General features: G+C 40.0%; 1 protein-coding gene across 1 annotated transcript in view; it reads left to right on the top strand.

The window, feature by feature from the left end:
• LOC114436809 (dihydropyridine-sensitive L-type skeletal muscle calcium channel subunit alpha-1-like) overlaps positions 1-15,075 on the top strand; it is a 65,461-nt gene that overhangs the window by 39,779 nt on the left and 10,607 nt on the right. The window contains exons 26-35 of the mRNA XM_028407279.1: positions 415-573; positions 9,733-9,843; positions 10,349-10,432; positions 10,949-10,996; positions 11,883-11,909; positions 12,001-12,126; positions 12,210-12,275; positions 12,931-13,022; positions 13,324-13,483; positions 14,795-14,922. Coding sequence (XP_028263080.1) covers positions 415-573; positions 9,733-9,843; positions 10,349-10,432; positions 10,949-10,996; positions 11,883-11,909; positions 12,001-12,126; positions 12,210-12,275; positions 12,931-13,022; positions 13,324-13,483; positions 14,795-14,922 — 1,001 coding nt within the window. The remainder of the gene's footprint in view (positions 1-414; positions 574-9,732; positions 9,844-10,348; positions 10,433-10,948; positions 10,997-11,882; positions 11,910-12,000; positions 12,127-12,209; positions 12,276-12,930; positions 13,023-13,323; positions 13,484-14,794; positions 14,923-15,075) is intronic.

Here is a 15,075-nt window from a genome sequence, read left to right as displayed (position 1 = left end):
GAAAAAATCTTTTTAGAAAATTTTATTTCTTGAGATTATTATGTTTTTGTTATATCAAGCAATGAAGAATCTATTGCAAAGTTTAAAGCAATGTGCACAAGGCAGTTGGTGCTTTCTTCAAAATGTGTTCACCAGCTGTTTATCAAAAAGTTTCTCCATCTTTTCTCACTCCCTGCATTGTAATATTTTATGTAAAAGATGTATAGTTATTTTTGTAACTTCAACACTTGGAAATTCCACAGGCAGCATTGTGTCTTCCATCATGTAGGACACATAAAACTGTCTTATTACAGCAGCAACAGAGTGTGACCAAGTTTATTGAGCAGTGACTATCTGCTAACATTACAGTCAACAGAAGGAAGGAAATTCATCTCAAACCTGCATCTTCCCATGTATTCTTTTTGAACCCTCCAGCGTCAGTGCGTGCAGTATGCACTGAAAGCCCGACCACTACGATGTTACATTCCCAAGAATCCCTACCAGTATCAAGTGTGGTACATCGTCACCTCCTGCTACTTTGAGTACCTTATGTTCCTCCTTATTATGCTCAACACCATGTGTCTAGGAATGCAGGTATGTGTATACATACAACAAACATCAAACTTACTGTGGATATTGTGGAAGTCACAGAAACACACATATCCTATTATATTTGTCAGACCTAAAGTTACCAGACTAATTTGCCAAACTGTCACAGGTTTTAATTATTATAAAAGCAATGAGTAAACTGGAAGGAATGGGAGACCTTAAACTAATTGTCAAGATGTGGAAATTCCTGATGAGTCCAGAATAAAGGATTAAGGACCTGGCAATCCAATCAATGAGGTGCTGTAGGCCCCACCTAAGACAGCAGAAATCCAGGAGATGGTGGCCAATTGCAACGATTCAGGCAGAGAGAGAGGGAAAAGCTGGGGGGCTAAGAGGACTGAACACAGGCTTCATCTTGGAGACATGAAAAGTAGGAAGAATACAAAAGGCATGGGCAGCTTGAGAAGTAAGAATGTTTTCAAGCTTGACTATTAAGCAGTCAGTGAGAGAGACCATATGCAGAGAATGGAGCTGTGCGCATAATCAATGTGCTCCAAGTTGTGGGGTTATTGTTGCTATAAGTCACCTTAGGGCACCCTCTTGCTCTTAGCTGATGTGCTCAGTTTGTCCATTGGTTTGTGGATTGAAGCCAGAGAAAACGGAGGCCTCAAGAGCTGAAAGGATGCCATTATGTCTGAAGACATGAGAGGCCAGTATGATGGCTGTGTCATGGGCTGAGAGGAGCTGAGGAGAGCTGTACAAAATGAGCTGCTCTGTAGACTATTTTGACAGTTTTAACATTTGAAGGTTCTCACCTGGTTACAAAATCTTGGGCTTTATGAGACCAAGGGGGGAAGTCAGAAGTAATGGTTGCCCAGAAGAAAATAACTGTCAGTGTTAGGGCTTGATAAGTGGATTTAGTTTGTTACAACTATAAAGCCAACTGTTGTGACCACTGATGCTGATTTTGCCTAATTGACCACTGCAGGGCTTCGGTCAGAAAGCTCATGAGACATCAGATGAGTTTATAACTTTTACTGAAGAACTGTATGAGTCTGCAGTGCATTCTGTTACAGAGCAGAGCATTGGGGGCTAGAGCACCCACCTCTTTACCTTTGATGCCCAAAGTACCCTTTTGTTAAAGTGAATTTTTATTTTATTTTATATGGTTATTGCATGTGACAGTCACTCTGTGTGGTTCAAAATAATAGTAAATGGACTGATATAATAATAACTTAGATCTACATTGGTCGAGAGTTCCGGTGGGGAAGAGACAAGATGGCTGCATGAGCTTGAGCTCCCGATAGCAAGTTAGAATCAGGGCCCCTAAATTCACTAAGTGTCGAGCAATTCATAGTCATTTTACTCTGGTATGACTAGGGGAGTAAAAACTAGAAGTCAAATGAAACGTGTCGAAACGAAGCGTGCTAAAGACAACCCTGAGGAAAACATGTGCTCAGTGCTTCAAAGTATCAGCAAGGAAATACGCGACTTTAGGACTGAACACAAAATGGATATACACACTCTCAAAGTAGAACTTAAGGAAGATATAAAGAATGAACTCAAAGAGCTCAAGCAGGACATTTACTAAAACTCCGCTCGGATAAAGGCTAATGAGACCAGGCTAAATGAAGCAGAAGCATGGATCAACGAGACTGAGTTGGCTAACATGGCTATGAAGGAGGTGCTCATTAAGTCCATGGAAAGACAGAAAACAATGCAGGAAAAGTTAACAGACATGGAGGGGCGGTCTAGGCGAAATAACATCCGCATCTATGGTGTACCAGAAGGGAAAGAAGGAAATTCCATGTCTGACTTTGTGGAGCAACTTCTAAAAAGTAAACTCGCACTGACAGCAGGCATGAACCTGCAGATTCAGCGCGCTCACAGGGCTTTATCTCGTAAACCAGAGCCAAACCAGCCACCCAGATCTTTGGTGGTAAACTTTCTGGAGTTTAATACCAAAGAAGCGGTATTGAAAAAAGAAAATAATGATTAAAGGGAGATGCCTGTCATTTGATCATGATTACACTGCAGAGGTTGTTCAGAAGTGCAAGGCATACACGGGGATAAAGAGGCTCCTGAAAGATTAAGGTATACACTTCCAGACCCTGCTGGACAGGATGCGCATCCACTGGGACACGGGAACTCATACTTATGAGAGCGCACAAGAGCTCAGGAGTTGAGGAAGAGAGGCTACACAGTGGAAATGCCAGGCGGCCCAGTGGATAAGAGCCGAGAGATGGAGCAGCTTCTTAGAGCCCCTACATGGCAGAGAGCCGAGGAGAGGAGCACAGGAGATGCTGCGCACCGCGTGAAGGAAAGATTACAGGAGATCGAGCGAACTCCCTCCAACTAACCCTTATTCTCTGCTTGTCACGTAAAACTTGGTTGGACCGTCCATGAAACCAGCTGTAAGAAGTTAATGTTTGAATGACTGGTTTATCATCTCTGCTGCGAGCCTTTAACTACCTGCGTGTCATTCCTAAAACAATTTTTAATTCATTTTGGTGCTGAAGGATATCTTTTTTTAGAGGAAGGTTTGGCAGGGCAGCTATTTTATTTCAACTAGATTCATTTGGTCTTCACCTTTTTAACTATAAGAGTATTCCTTTCGATCAGACCAGTGTTTTGTGTTTTTACCTTTACATGTTTCGACTGCTTCCTGCAGTCTTCTTCAAAAGTCACGTGATGTTACCGGTGACGTGTCTGCCAGCTGATTTTATGCAGGTTGTGGTGCCATTCTCCCACTACTCCAGGTAATAGGGGAACAGCGCGACCTGTAGTCCGGCTTCTTCAGCACTGTGTCCCAGGTGTGGGACAGCAGTCTGGTCTCCTCAGTACAGTGCCCCAGGTGTGGGACAGTGTGAATGTCCCCTCGTCCCGGTTCACTGTCCCGTTGGCCAGCTTCCTGATTTTAATTGCCTCCTTAATCCAACGTTGAATTGTTGTCGTGAATTTGTTGTCCTCATTGCCGATTGCTTTTGCCCCATCCCAGTCCATAATGTGTCTTTGCCTTTTGCAGTGATCCGTCTGAACACCCCACCGCACACAAACTCTCCGCCGTAAGAACACTATTCGACAGAGCCACCATGATCACAGACCCACAAGACAGACAGGAGGAAGAAAAACACATCATAAAGGCCTTACAACAATGTCAGTACCCCATGTGGGCAATCAAAAAAGGAAAACAACAAATCAACAACAAAAAAATAATGTAAAAAAAGAGAAACACAAACCAAAAACAAATGGTGACACTCCCCTACATCCGTGGAATAACAGAAAAAATACAAAGAGCAATGAGGACACACAACATTAATACACCCGTAAAACCACATCGCAAACTCAGACAACTACTGGTGCACCCCAAAGACAAGATCAAACCAGACAATAAATGCAACGTCATATACGAAATACCCTGCCTGTCTTGCAAATGGCGAAACAGGAAGATCATTTAACACACGGAAAAAAGAACATAAAACAGAATGTGAAAAGGAATCAGCTGGGATGAGCACGAGGGCAACAAAACAGAAAGCACAACAAGAAAACCTAAAATCAGCAATCTCAGATCACTGCAAAAGGGAAAGACACATTATGGACTGGGATGGGGCAAGAGTAATTGGCAATGAGGACAACAAATTCAAACGTTGGATTAAAGAGGCAATTGACATCAGGAAGTGGGCCAACGGGACAGTGAACCGGGACGAGGGGACATTCACACTGTCCCACACCTGGGACACTGTACTGAGGAGACCAGACTGCTGTCCCACACCTGGGACACAGTGCTAAAGAAGCCGAACTACAGGTGGTGCTGTTCCCCTACTACCTGGAGTAGTGGGAGAATGGAGCCACAACCTGCATAAAATTAGCTGACAGACACGTCACCAGTAACATCACATGACTTCTGAAGAAGACTGCAGGAAGCAGTCGAAACATGTAAAGGTAAAAACACAAAACACTGGTCTGATTGAAAGGAATACTCTTATAGGGCAGCTAATTTATTTATAATTTATAGCTAATTTATTTTATTTATTTATTTACCATATTTATTTATTTTTCTTACTATTATTAACATTATTATTATCATTATTTTTTATGCTGGTATAGCCAAACATATGTAAGACCAATGCTAAAGACTTCCTTTGGAATACAACATACTTGCTATCGGATGACGTTGGACTGCTAGGATGTGTGAAATGGCATGTTTCATCTCTAGTGTGGGGCCCTCCTGGAGGAGGATTTCCCCTCTGTCTACCAACAGGGACTTAGGTTGGCGACAAATCACCCTAACTTGGGAACTACCTTTTTTCTTTGTTCATTCTTGTTAGCACATGTTGTCCAGATGTTCAGGTCTGCGCAGTTTTAAATTGAAAAAAGAAAAGGCCCAAGTATTGTTTTTACAAGAAACTCACTTGCCTCAACTAGAACATGAAAAACTGAATCGCTTTGGTTATGTGGCAATACTTATCGCAAATGCAGTTTAATTTGAATGTCTAAAAGAGGTTAGGGACAATGAAGGGAGGTATATACTAATTAAAGGAAAGCTAGAAAATAGAATGGTGACGATGGTCTATGTTTATGCCCCTCCGGAGAGCACTAGTTTTTTCAAAACTCTGTTTGACACTATTGCCCTAGAATCTGAAGGTATTTTGATATGTGGAGGGGATTACAATGTGGTCATGAATCATAACTTGGATACAACAAGCTCCAAAAGAAGCAAAAAGCATCTAACCAAGTTTATTAATACAACTAGGGAAATGGGACTAATAGATGTGTGTTGAGAGCTTCACCCTCTAGAAAGGGACTACACACACTATTCAATACCTCACTTTGTCTACTCTAGAATTGATTATTTTTTAATTAATACAAGTGAAATCCACAGGGTCACAGAATGTAAAATTGGAGCGGCAGATACATCTGACCACAGTGGGATCAACCTAACAATACACTTGAATAATAGAAAAATAAATACTGTATGGAGAACAGATAAGAGGAGAAATAAAAAGATATATGGCAGAGAATGATAATGGGGAAGTAAACCCTGCAATTCTGTGGGATGGCATGCAGGCAGTCATTCAGGGGGAAGTTAATAGCCTTGACAGCATCACAAAAAAGGCACCGACTATCTGCGTACAAACACAAAGTAATACAACTGCAAGAACTGGAAAAGAAACATAAAAATACGGAAAATCACTCTGTATTACAGCAAATACAAAATGTAAGGGAAGAAATAAATGAGATTCTCAGGACGGATATAGAAAAGCAGGCGAGATTTGTATAACAAACAGTAGGTTAAAGACTAGCAAATCACCAGGTAGCGATGGGTATCCTTCGGAATGGTATAAGGCTTTTCAGAAGGAGCTAACACCTTTGCTTCTGTCCTGTTTTAATTGGATTCTTAAGGAGGGAGGGGCTCATCCATCATCTAAGGAAGCAATTATTACCGTTATACCTAAAGATGGCAAAGATAAGGAAGACTGCAAAAATTACTAATTAACTAACTACTACTAATAACTAATTTCACTTTTAAATGTTGACTACAAACTATGCACATCAATTATTTGCAAGAGACTTGAGGCCCTAATACCAGATTTGATTGATGAGGACCAAACTGTCTTCATTAAAGGATGCCAAACTCAAGATAATATTAGAAGAACTCTCCACATCCTAGATAGTGCTCAAAAAAGCGGTATAAGTACAATTCTGGTTAGTTTGAATGCAGAAAAAGCATTTGATAGTGGTTATTCTTGTATGAAGTATTAAAGACATTTGGCTTCAATGAAAAGGTTATTCAATGTATTAAAACTATTTATCAAGAGCCCACAGCTAGGATCAGAGTAAACGGAATCCTGACCAATGCGATTCAGTTGGAGAGGGGGAGAAGACAAGGTTGTTCTGTGTCTCCCACTCTTTTTGCTTTGTATGTCGAGCCTTTAGCACAGGCAATAAGCCAGAGTGAGGAGCTGCAGGGTGTCACTGTAGGGGGACTGAACATATCATTGGTCTATTTGTGGATGACGTCAATATTTTTCTTGAACAACCAGATGTGTGTTTGTCACACCTAATGTCTCTTCTGGAAAAGTTTGAATACTACTCGGGATATAAATTGAACATATTAAAAACACGCTTTGAATTATTCTCCATCCCGGTGAATAAAAGATGTATATAATTTGAAATGGAACTCTAAAACAATGAAGTATCTTGGTGTAACTCTAAGTATTACACTCCCTGACATGTTTGAAAACAATTATAGTGAAATGGAAAAAAGTATCCAAAAAGATGTTGAAAGATGGTCCACCCTTCCATTAGACTTCAGTGCTAGAATGCAGACAGTTGAACATTTTATCTAAATTGTTATATTTATTTCAAGCTCTTCTGATTAATATCCCACAAAACAAATTTATTGCTTGGGACAAGATGATTTCTAGATTCATTTGGAGCAGTAAAAAACCAAGAATAAAATATACAATGCTTCAACTACCAAGAACAAGGGGGGAATGGCATTGCCTAACCTCACAGAATATTTTTATGCAGCTCAACTTAGATATTTAGCCTGTTGGTGTAGACCTGACTACAAGTCTAAATGAAAAGAAATGGAAAGGGAAGTACAAGGCAACCAAATCCAGATATTGGTGGGGAATAAACATTTGATAGCTGCTTTGAAATATGCTATGAATCCAATAGTAGCATTTTCAATGGAAATATGGAGTTCTGTAGTAAGGACATACAAACTTAATTCAATTCAATTCAATTCAATTCAATTCAACGACATGTCTTGATCAAAGATGACTCCAAGGTTCCTCACAGTCGTACTGGAGGCCAGAGTAATTCCATCCAGAGAGAAAGTATTATCTGATAACTTAAGAGGGAAATATGCATTCTGAAGTGGTTCGCGTATGATTCAAAGAGGATGGCAAGTACAGCCTTGAAAATAAAGACTTCTATGCATACTTGCAGTTGAGAAACTATTTCATGAAAGAGATCAGGTCAAATGAAACTATAAATAAGGTGATTAAAGTTATAATGGACTCATACAAGTAGAAGGGGTCTCGGCCCACCTCTGCTTTCTATCAAGCTTTGAGGGAAAGCAGGAAGGAAACAACACTTTATATAAAAGCAAAATGGGAAGCAGAATTAAAAATTCAAATAAACGAGGAGGAGTGGTAGCACATGTGTGTGATATAGTCCACGTCAACAAATTCATTAATATGGAGAGAGTTCTGCTGGAAACATCTAACTTGTTATTATATCACACCAAAGATAAAATCTAGGCAACTGGCTATACAACAAGGCTTTTGGAGACTATGTGGAAGTATAGAGGCGGACCATGCACACATCTTCTGGACTTGCACAAAAATTAAAATATACTGGCAAGGCGTTAACGCAGTTGTTAAAAACATCTTGGGATACGAGATTCCAAATACTTGCCTGTAATAGTAGTAGTACAAGTAATGTATCTTGGAAATATTGACAAGGTTGTAATGAAAGAAGATCTGTACCTGACTAAAGTACTGCTTGCAGCAAGTAAGAAAGGGCAGAAACTGGCTCAATGTGAACACTCCAAAACAGGAGCAGTGGTTGGAAATTATTCAGGAAATCTGTGTTATGGAAAAACTGACATACTTGTCGAGACTTAAAGAGAGTATATTTGAAAAGAACTGGGAGAAATGGAATATCTATATGAGATCTGACACCAATTGATCAAACCTGAATGCTACAGTGAACTAAAAAGTAAACCACCTCCAGAAATTTTATTAATGTTACTATTGTTATTGTAATGTACTAAATATTTGTTCTTACTTACATGTGAAAACGCAATAAAAATTTAAGTTACAAAAAAAAGATCTACGTTGGTTGGTCACATGATCCACGACGTGCCCTCTCTGCCCTGACGTGCCCTGTAGCTGAGCGCTGCTAAGCTGGGAGACGGTCGGCCACTGCTGGTGGCGACACCGAGGGAGTAAACTGCTGGTCCGGTGAGCATGTTCTGCAGCGCTGGTGTAGTTTTCCAAGATGACTGACGAAGTGAAGTGAGCCATGAGCGTCCAGTGTGACGTCTGACTGCACACACCTCTAACAAGTTACAGCCGCTAGTTAACCAGACAACCGACAGCACTGCGCACTCACAGCTGTAGCAATTAGCGACCTATCAGCCAATCAGAAAATAGAATTTCTTGTTGCCAGGTGATGTCTGGGATTCAGCTGGAAGAACACTGCGCAGCAGATGTTATGGCATATAGGGCAAGCCAGAAGTGAGAGACAGGGAGCGAGTTTCCTTCTATATTGATCCCTTCCTTTGTGTTTCAGTCACTTCATTTGAACTGCTTGTGTGTGCTGATCAACACAAGCAGACAAATCAGCACAGATCCATGGTGTACCTGTTGTGCAGCTTTTTTGCAGCTTTTTTGGAGGCTTTGAGTAATCTGTTTCTAATCTGTTTAATCTGATTGGTTTTGTGAAGTCTGTCTCTAAAATCTGACAGTCCAGTTGATGGTCTCATTGGGAATACAGTGAAACAGAAATGTGGTTTTTGTGGTTAAAATCATGGTGGCATAGAGGTTAAAAAGTAACAGATGTAAACATATGTATATTGTTCTAATAATCTGTTAGTGTAGTACCACCATGAGGTTAACAAAACTGTTACATTTTCAGTTTGTTTTCTTTTTGTCATCATTGCTTAAAATAATTAAGGAGTTATTATTAAATCTCTCAGTAATAGTTGTTGAGTTAAGCCTTTACTTCTGTAGGTAAAATAGGTGTTGAAATCCACCAGAATGCAGGAAATGGCTTCTACTTCAATAAACAATTTTCTCTGGGAAGACCCCCAGACCCCCCTCCCCCAGAGGTGCCCCCTCCCAATATTTTTACAGCTTCTAAATTCAACTTAACACATTATTTTCATATGTCCTAAATGTACAGCTTGAATTATGGCTTGTGAATATAAGCTGTACCTCCACCCCTCTATCCCCTCTATGGATATGGGTTGGTTCGATTCAACCAGTTACATTGTACAGGGTGTTTCTGTATGATGCTTCAAATTCATGCTCCATGTGCCCCTTTTTCACTTTGAGCACCTGCCCGTCCAAAGGTCTCTGCACGTCCCTGCTTTCTAAAAATTCTTAATACCAACAATTTTGTATTTTGTAAGTATGACAAATCATTTACATATGTGATTTATATTAAATGGAACTGTTTAACCCACAGCACTGCAACCAGTCAGACCATGTTACTCATCTGTCTGACATGCTAAATGTGATCTTCACTGTCCTCTTCACTGTGGAGATGGTCCTTAAACTTATGGCCTTCAAAGCAAAGGTTTGTCAATTTGTTTTCACAGACACATGTTGACTTTTTTGCTCCATAATGCAACACCAAAACTCAGCCCAGTAAAATTGCTATTAATTATATTAAAGTAAATAATGATAATGATTAGTATAGAGTGTGTTGCTGCTGCAAAAGTGATGCATAATATCAAGTGACTGGAGGCGACTTGCCATTTTGCTGCTAGACTAGTAGTATACAACGGGTAGATCCAAGGGGCTAGATCCACAAAAACAAACATCACTCTGCATGGTCCTTCCACACAAGTCTTTATTTCATTTACACAGCTCTGACAATCACTGTGCACATTCCTGACACAATGGTGTGTTTAAGACACTGTACTGGCACACCATAGCCTTCTATGCATACTATAATCTGAAGGAAATAATGCTTATTATTGTGGTGAGGAGAAAATTGGTTCCCTGTTTACCATGCTTGTAAGCATTTTGGCTAGTTAAAAGCAAAGACACACTTTCCCCCTTTTTGTGTTCTCTCAAAGGGTTACTTCGGAGACCCCTGGAACGTTTTTGACTTCGTCATTGTCATTGGAAGTGTGGTGGACGTGATGCTGAGTGAAATTGATGTGAGTAGTATGATCACAGACAAACACACTTTTGCAGTGTGATATGCAGATTTAAACAAACACTATAAGTCAATAGTCATAATCCTAACCTTTGTGAGAGATATAGTACACGAAACAACATTTTCAAGATGTCAATGAAGGTTTTCAGTTATCCAGGTCATTTTCATTCAGAAGCTTGAAGCGAGACATCTGAACTTGAGGTTTCATTAAGTCTTCAACTCAAGATTATTTCTACTCTTTTAAAAACAGGTGCCGATTTCTTATAAAGGCTGTATTAAAACATAAAAGTTTGCCAGTACTTACATTTTGTGTTATTAATTTCATAACCTGACATCAAACCTAAAATGAGAAAATTGTTGCTTTCTTTGTTTTCTAAACAGAGGTGAATGTTTTTTATCTGTTGCTTTTAAGGGTAATAATTAATTATGTGTTAATTATTGTCTTTACAAATAAGATCTTTACAATATAAGACTCCTCTTCAATGTTATGTCTTGAATTTGTGTGTTCTTCCTACAGGCTGCACTGGCCTCCTCCGGAGGACTCTACTGTCTTCATGGCTGCAGCGTAAATATTCACTGGCTTGTTCAATGTTGATTGAAATTTGTCTGATTAAGGATGAGACTGATAGCCATGTAAAGAAAATGCTTCCTTTCCAGTAGGTCTTTTAAGACCAAATTGACAGAAAATACATGTTTCCCATCTGAAGTGTGTTAGAGCAGTGATAAAATGGAGGCAGCAGTACAGTGGCACACACTACTTCAGGTCTCTCATATTTTGAAGTAGGACCACCACCGAGCTGTATCCGAGCCTTCACCACACAGATTAAGCATGCAAGCAGAGAAACAAGGATGACATTGACAATCAGGTCTCTTAAAATTTAACATCACTTACAAACACTGGTTCATATATTGTATTCAATACATCAATATAAGGTCATATTCAGTGAAGAAAGACAATGGGAAACCTTTCAGATGAGATTGCCACTATAGAAGAGGAAGCTGAAAAACACTCAGTTTACAGACCACGTTCGTATTGTTCAGCCTCTTGTTAGATTTTAGCATGCAGAATACAGCATGAGCTCATGACTTGTGTGCCCTTGCATCTCACAAATCCTAAAGAAAAATTACTTTCTTTGTGACATGTCATTAGAAAATAGAAAACTGTGCTCGTAACTGCAATGGATTATACTTAAGGGTAGTAAAGGACCAAGGTGTAAACATTCCCCACACCACCAGACCACACCATGTAATGCAGATTGTGTCTGTGGAATCAAGTTGTTTAAATTCCAGCAGTGTATGCTTACCGGTCTTCACCATTCCTGTATTGGTGAGCTTGTGCCAATTATCTCACTTTCCCAGTGAGTAGAATGGGTTTGATCTCAAATATAAAAAGGTACAGTTTGGCAGATTCATGATTTACGATGCTGATGTACGATGATGTATTTCTGCAGGCTGTGGATCCAATGCAAGCAATAGCGGTACGTTGCATTAACTTTACTTGAAATTGACTTTAGTGGTATTTACCAGTTGCAAGCATTGTGTAATGTCCCATTTGTCTCTTTGCGGAAGTCTTCTGAGAACATGAGTGTGTCCATCACATTCTTCAGACTCTTCCGCGTCATGCGTCTGGTAAAGCTTTTAAATCGTTCTGAGGGGATACGGAATCTTCTGTGGACCTTCATTAAGTCTCTTCAAGTCAGTTCTCACTTAGTGTGCTTTAGCCTTTAGTCTTGAGTTATTACACCTGCCTGATTGGTTTGTTGGTCATTTTGTTGCAGGCTCTTCCCTATGTGGCATTGCTCATTCTCATGCTGTTCTTTATATATGCTGTGGTTGGAATGCAGGTACACACACACACACACACACTTCTTTTTTCACACAGTGTGTGTGAAGCTGAATTAGCTCGCCACATGGAGTATGTATATCTACAGTATATCTAGCCACGGCATCTACAGAAGAATGACAAGCTTCTTCTTGAAGAACCGAGCAAATGTCATTAGATATAATACAATCACAGAGAGACATCATGCTATATACTACATTTTTTATGTCACTGTCAGCTGTGTTGGGAAGATTACTTTAGTTACATTACTTTCAAAGTAATGTAACTAATTACATTTGATTACATTTTAATTACTTTTTAAATTTTAAATAAATGCTGTTACATATTTACATTTTAAAACCTGACAGTGTTAACCTTTCAGCAGTACCCTACTTAACTTTGCCTAAAAACACAATAATAAAAGCAGTCGAAAGATTGAACTTCAGTATGTAGTGTGTAGTAACAGACAGTACTGTAACAATTACAATTATGTTAATTTCGTAATTAAATGCATAACGTCGTTACATGCAATTTGTTACTCCATAAAACTAAGTGCAAACTGTGCTTCTCTCCCATTTTAGTTTTAACACTACCGCCCCTTACCTTGTGTGCAGCAAGAATTAGTAACAATTTAGTAACACGCTTCTTGTTATGGGTATAATCTTTCCAATCTGCAGATATTTGGTAAAATTGCATTGGTTGACGGTACATACATCAACAGAAACAACAACTTCCAGACATTCCCACAGGCTGTGCTGCTGTTATTCAGGTTGGTGAACTTTCCTTCATTGTTAAGCCTCAAAACACGGTTAGTGTGAATCAACACTTTATCAAATGGATTCAATGTATGTCATTATGGCCCGTTGGTAATTGAATATCTTAGAACTGACTAATGTTGCCAGTATACTACACATGCTCTTATGATAACCTACTTAGATTTTTTTTTAAATTTGTAATCAATACAACTGCCCTTTGTGAAACCATTGCTGGTTTTCAGGTGTGTAGTAATTGTAAGTGAAATCCTTCATAAACGCAAGTGATGGTTGCAAACTTTGTTTTATGTTACACAGATGTGCTACGGGGGAGGCGTGGCATGAAGTTATGTTAGCATGTATGTATGGGAAGAGATGTGACCCTAAGTCAGACTACTTGCCTGGGGAAGAATACACCTGTGGAGCCAACTTTGCCATTATGTACTTCATGAGTTTCTACATGCTCTGTGCTTTCCTGGTAAGACAATGCACAGAACTGCCATTCTAACTGACACTACTAAATTGTTTAGCACCAGAGTTCAAGTGTGTGGGGTGTGGGCATGTTTGTGGGATGGGTTCAGTGGAATTACTGCACTATGTGTAATGTTTTTTTAGTCATTGTTTATATTATTAGGGCCCGAGCACCGAAAGGTGCAAGAACCCTATTGAAATGCAAGGAATTATTAGGGCCCGAGCACCGAATGGTGCAAGAGCCCTATTATAATGCAAGCCTTTATTATTATTATTATTAGGGCCCGAGCACCGAATGTTGCAAGAGCCGTATTGAAATGCAAGCGTTTATACTAACAAAAGTTATCAAAAACGCAGCTCGATGTTACACCATGTGGGTGGGGTATCGCCACAAAGGTGACCCTTCGCCACCATAGAGAAAGCTGCTGTGTTTCTAGATTTGTTCATCCTACCTATCTCTTACTCTATCATGACATCAGCCCCTGTGCACCTTTTCATATCACCTCATCGTCATATGTGGGCGTGGCCACATGGCTCAGCAGCGCCCCCTGGAATGAGATCTGCTTCCCCGTTTGACCTACAGACACGAAAATTGGTACACATATGTATCACCTCTAGACAACAAAAAAAGTCACTTGGAGGTATCCTCTAAAATGCACAGGAAGTCCGCCATTTTGCATTTTTCACTCCCCGCACTTTTACAAACTCCTCCTACCGGATTTCTCCAATCCACCTGAAACTTGGTCTGGTTACTATTAAGGCATTAGGGACCAAAAGTTATCAAAAACGCAGCACTTCGTCACACGGTCTGGCTGTGGTGCCGCCACAAAGTTGCCCTTTGCCAACTCACAGGAAATAGATGTATTTTTGGCTGTTTCTCCCGCATACTTCATCCTATGTGGATGAAACTTTACAGTCATGCTGAACATCGGACACTGCACAGATTGACATGCTGAAATGCTACAGTCACTGCGCCGCCCACTGGCTGGAGGACCTGTCCTTTGTACATGTGTGTTTTGCTGTACCCTTCTGCCCTGCAGACCACAACTCGTGCCGGCACAGCTGGGAGAGAGGTCGTGTGACGATAGGGGACGACCTCTCAGAATCCTTGTTGTTTTGTGACATGTGCTGAGCTGGTGCTGTCTCTTTCGTTTGGGCCAGTCTATGTCCAGTTGTACATAAATCTTAAACAACTGTGTTTCCAGATGTCATGTGTGGGGGTTGTTGAGTGGTTTCAGGGTAGGGTTTGACTGAGGAAGTACAGAACTGGAAGTTTGGGGATGCTTATTTTCCCAGTGCCTTATGTTTTCTTTCACAGATCATAAACCTATTTGTGGCTGTCATCATGGATAACTTTGACTACTTAACACGTGATTGGTCCATCCTTGGTCCCCAGCACTTAGATGAGTTTAAGAAAATTTGGGCAGAATATGATCCTGAAGCCACGTAAGTATTTGTGCATATGTATGTGGTTACAACTGTACTTTTTACATGAAGACTTTACTGTGTTTCCAGAACAGCAAAACAAACAAACAAACATACAGACAAAATGTAGGGGAATGACAGACACAGCCTATCCAGATTGTGCTTATTAAACAA

This window comes from Parambassis ranga, chromosome 5 (assembly GCF_900634625.1).
Source record: "Parambassis ranga chromosome 5, fParRan2.1, whole genome shotgun sequence".
NCBI lineage: Eukaryota > Metazoa > Chordata > Actinopteri > Ambassidae > Parambassis > Parambassis ranga.
The sequence above is the reverse complement of the archived record's forward strand: the minus strand, read 5'-3'. Positions and strand labels throughout refer to the sequence as shown.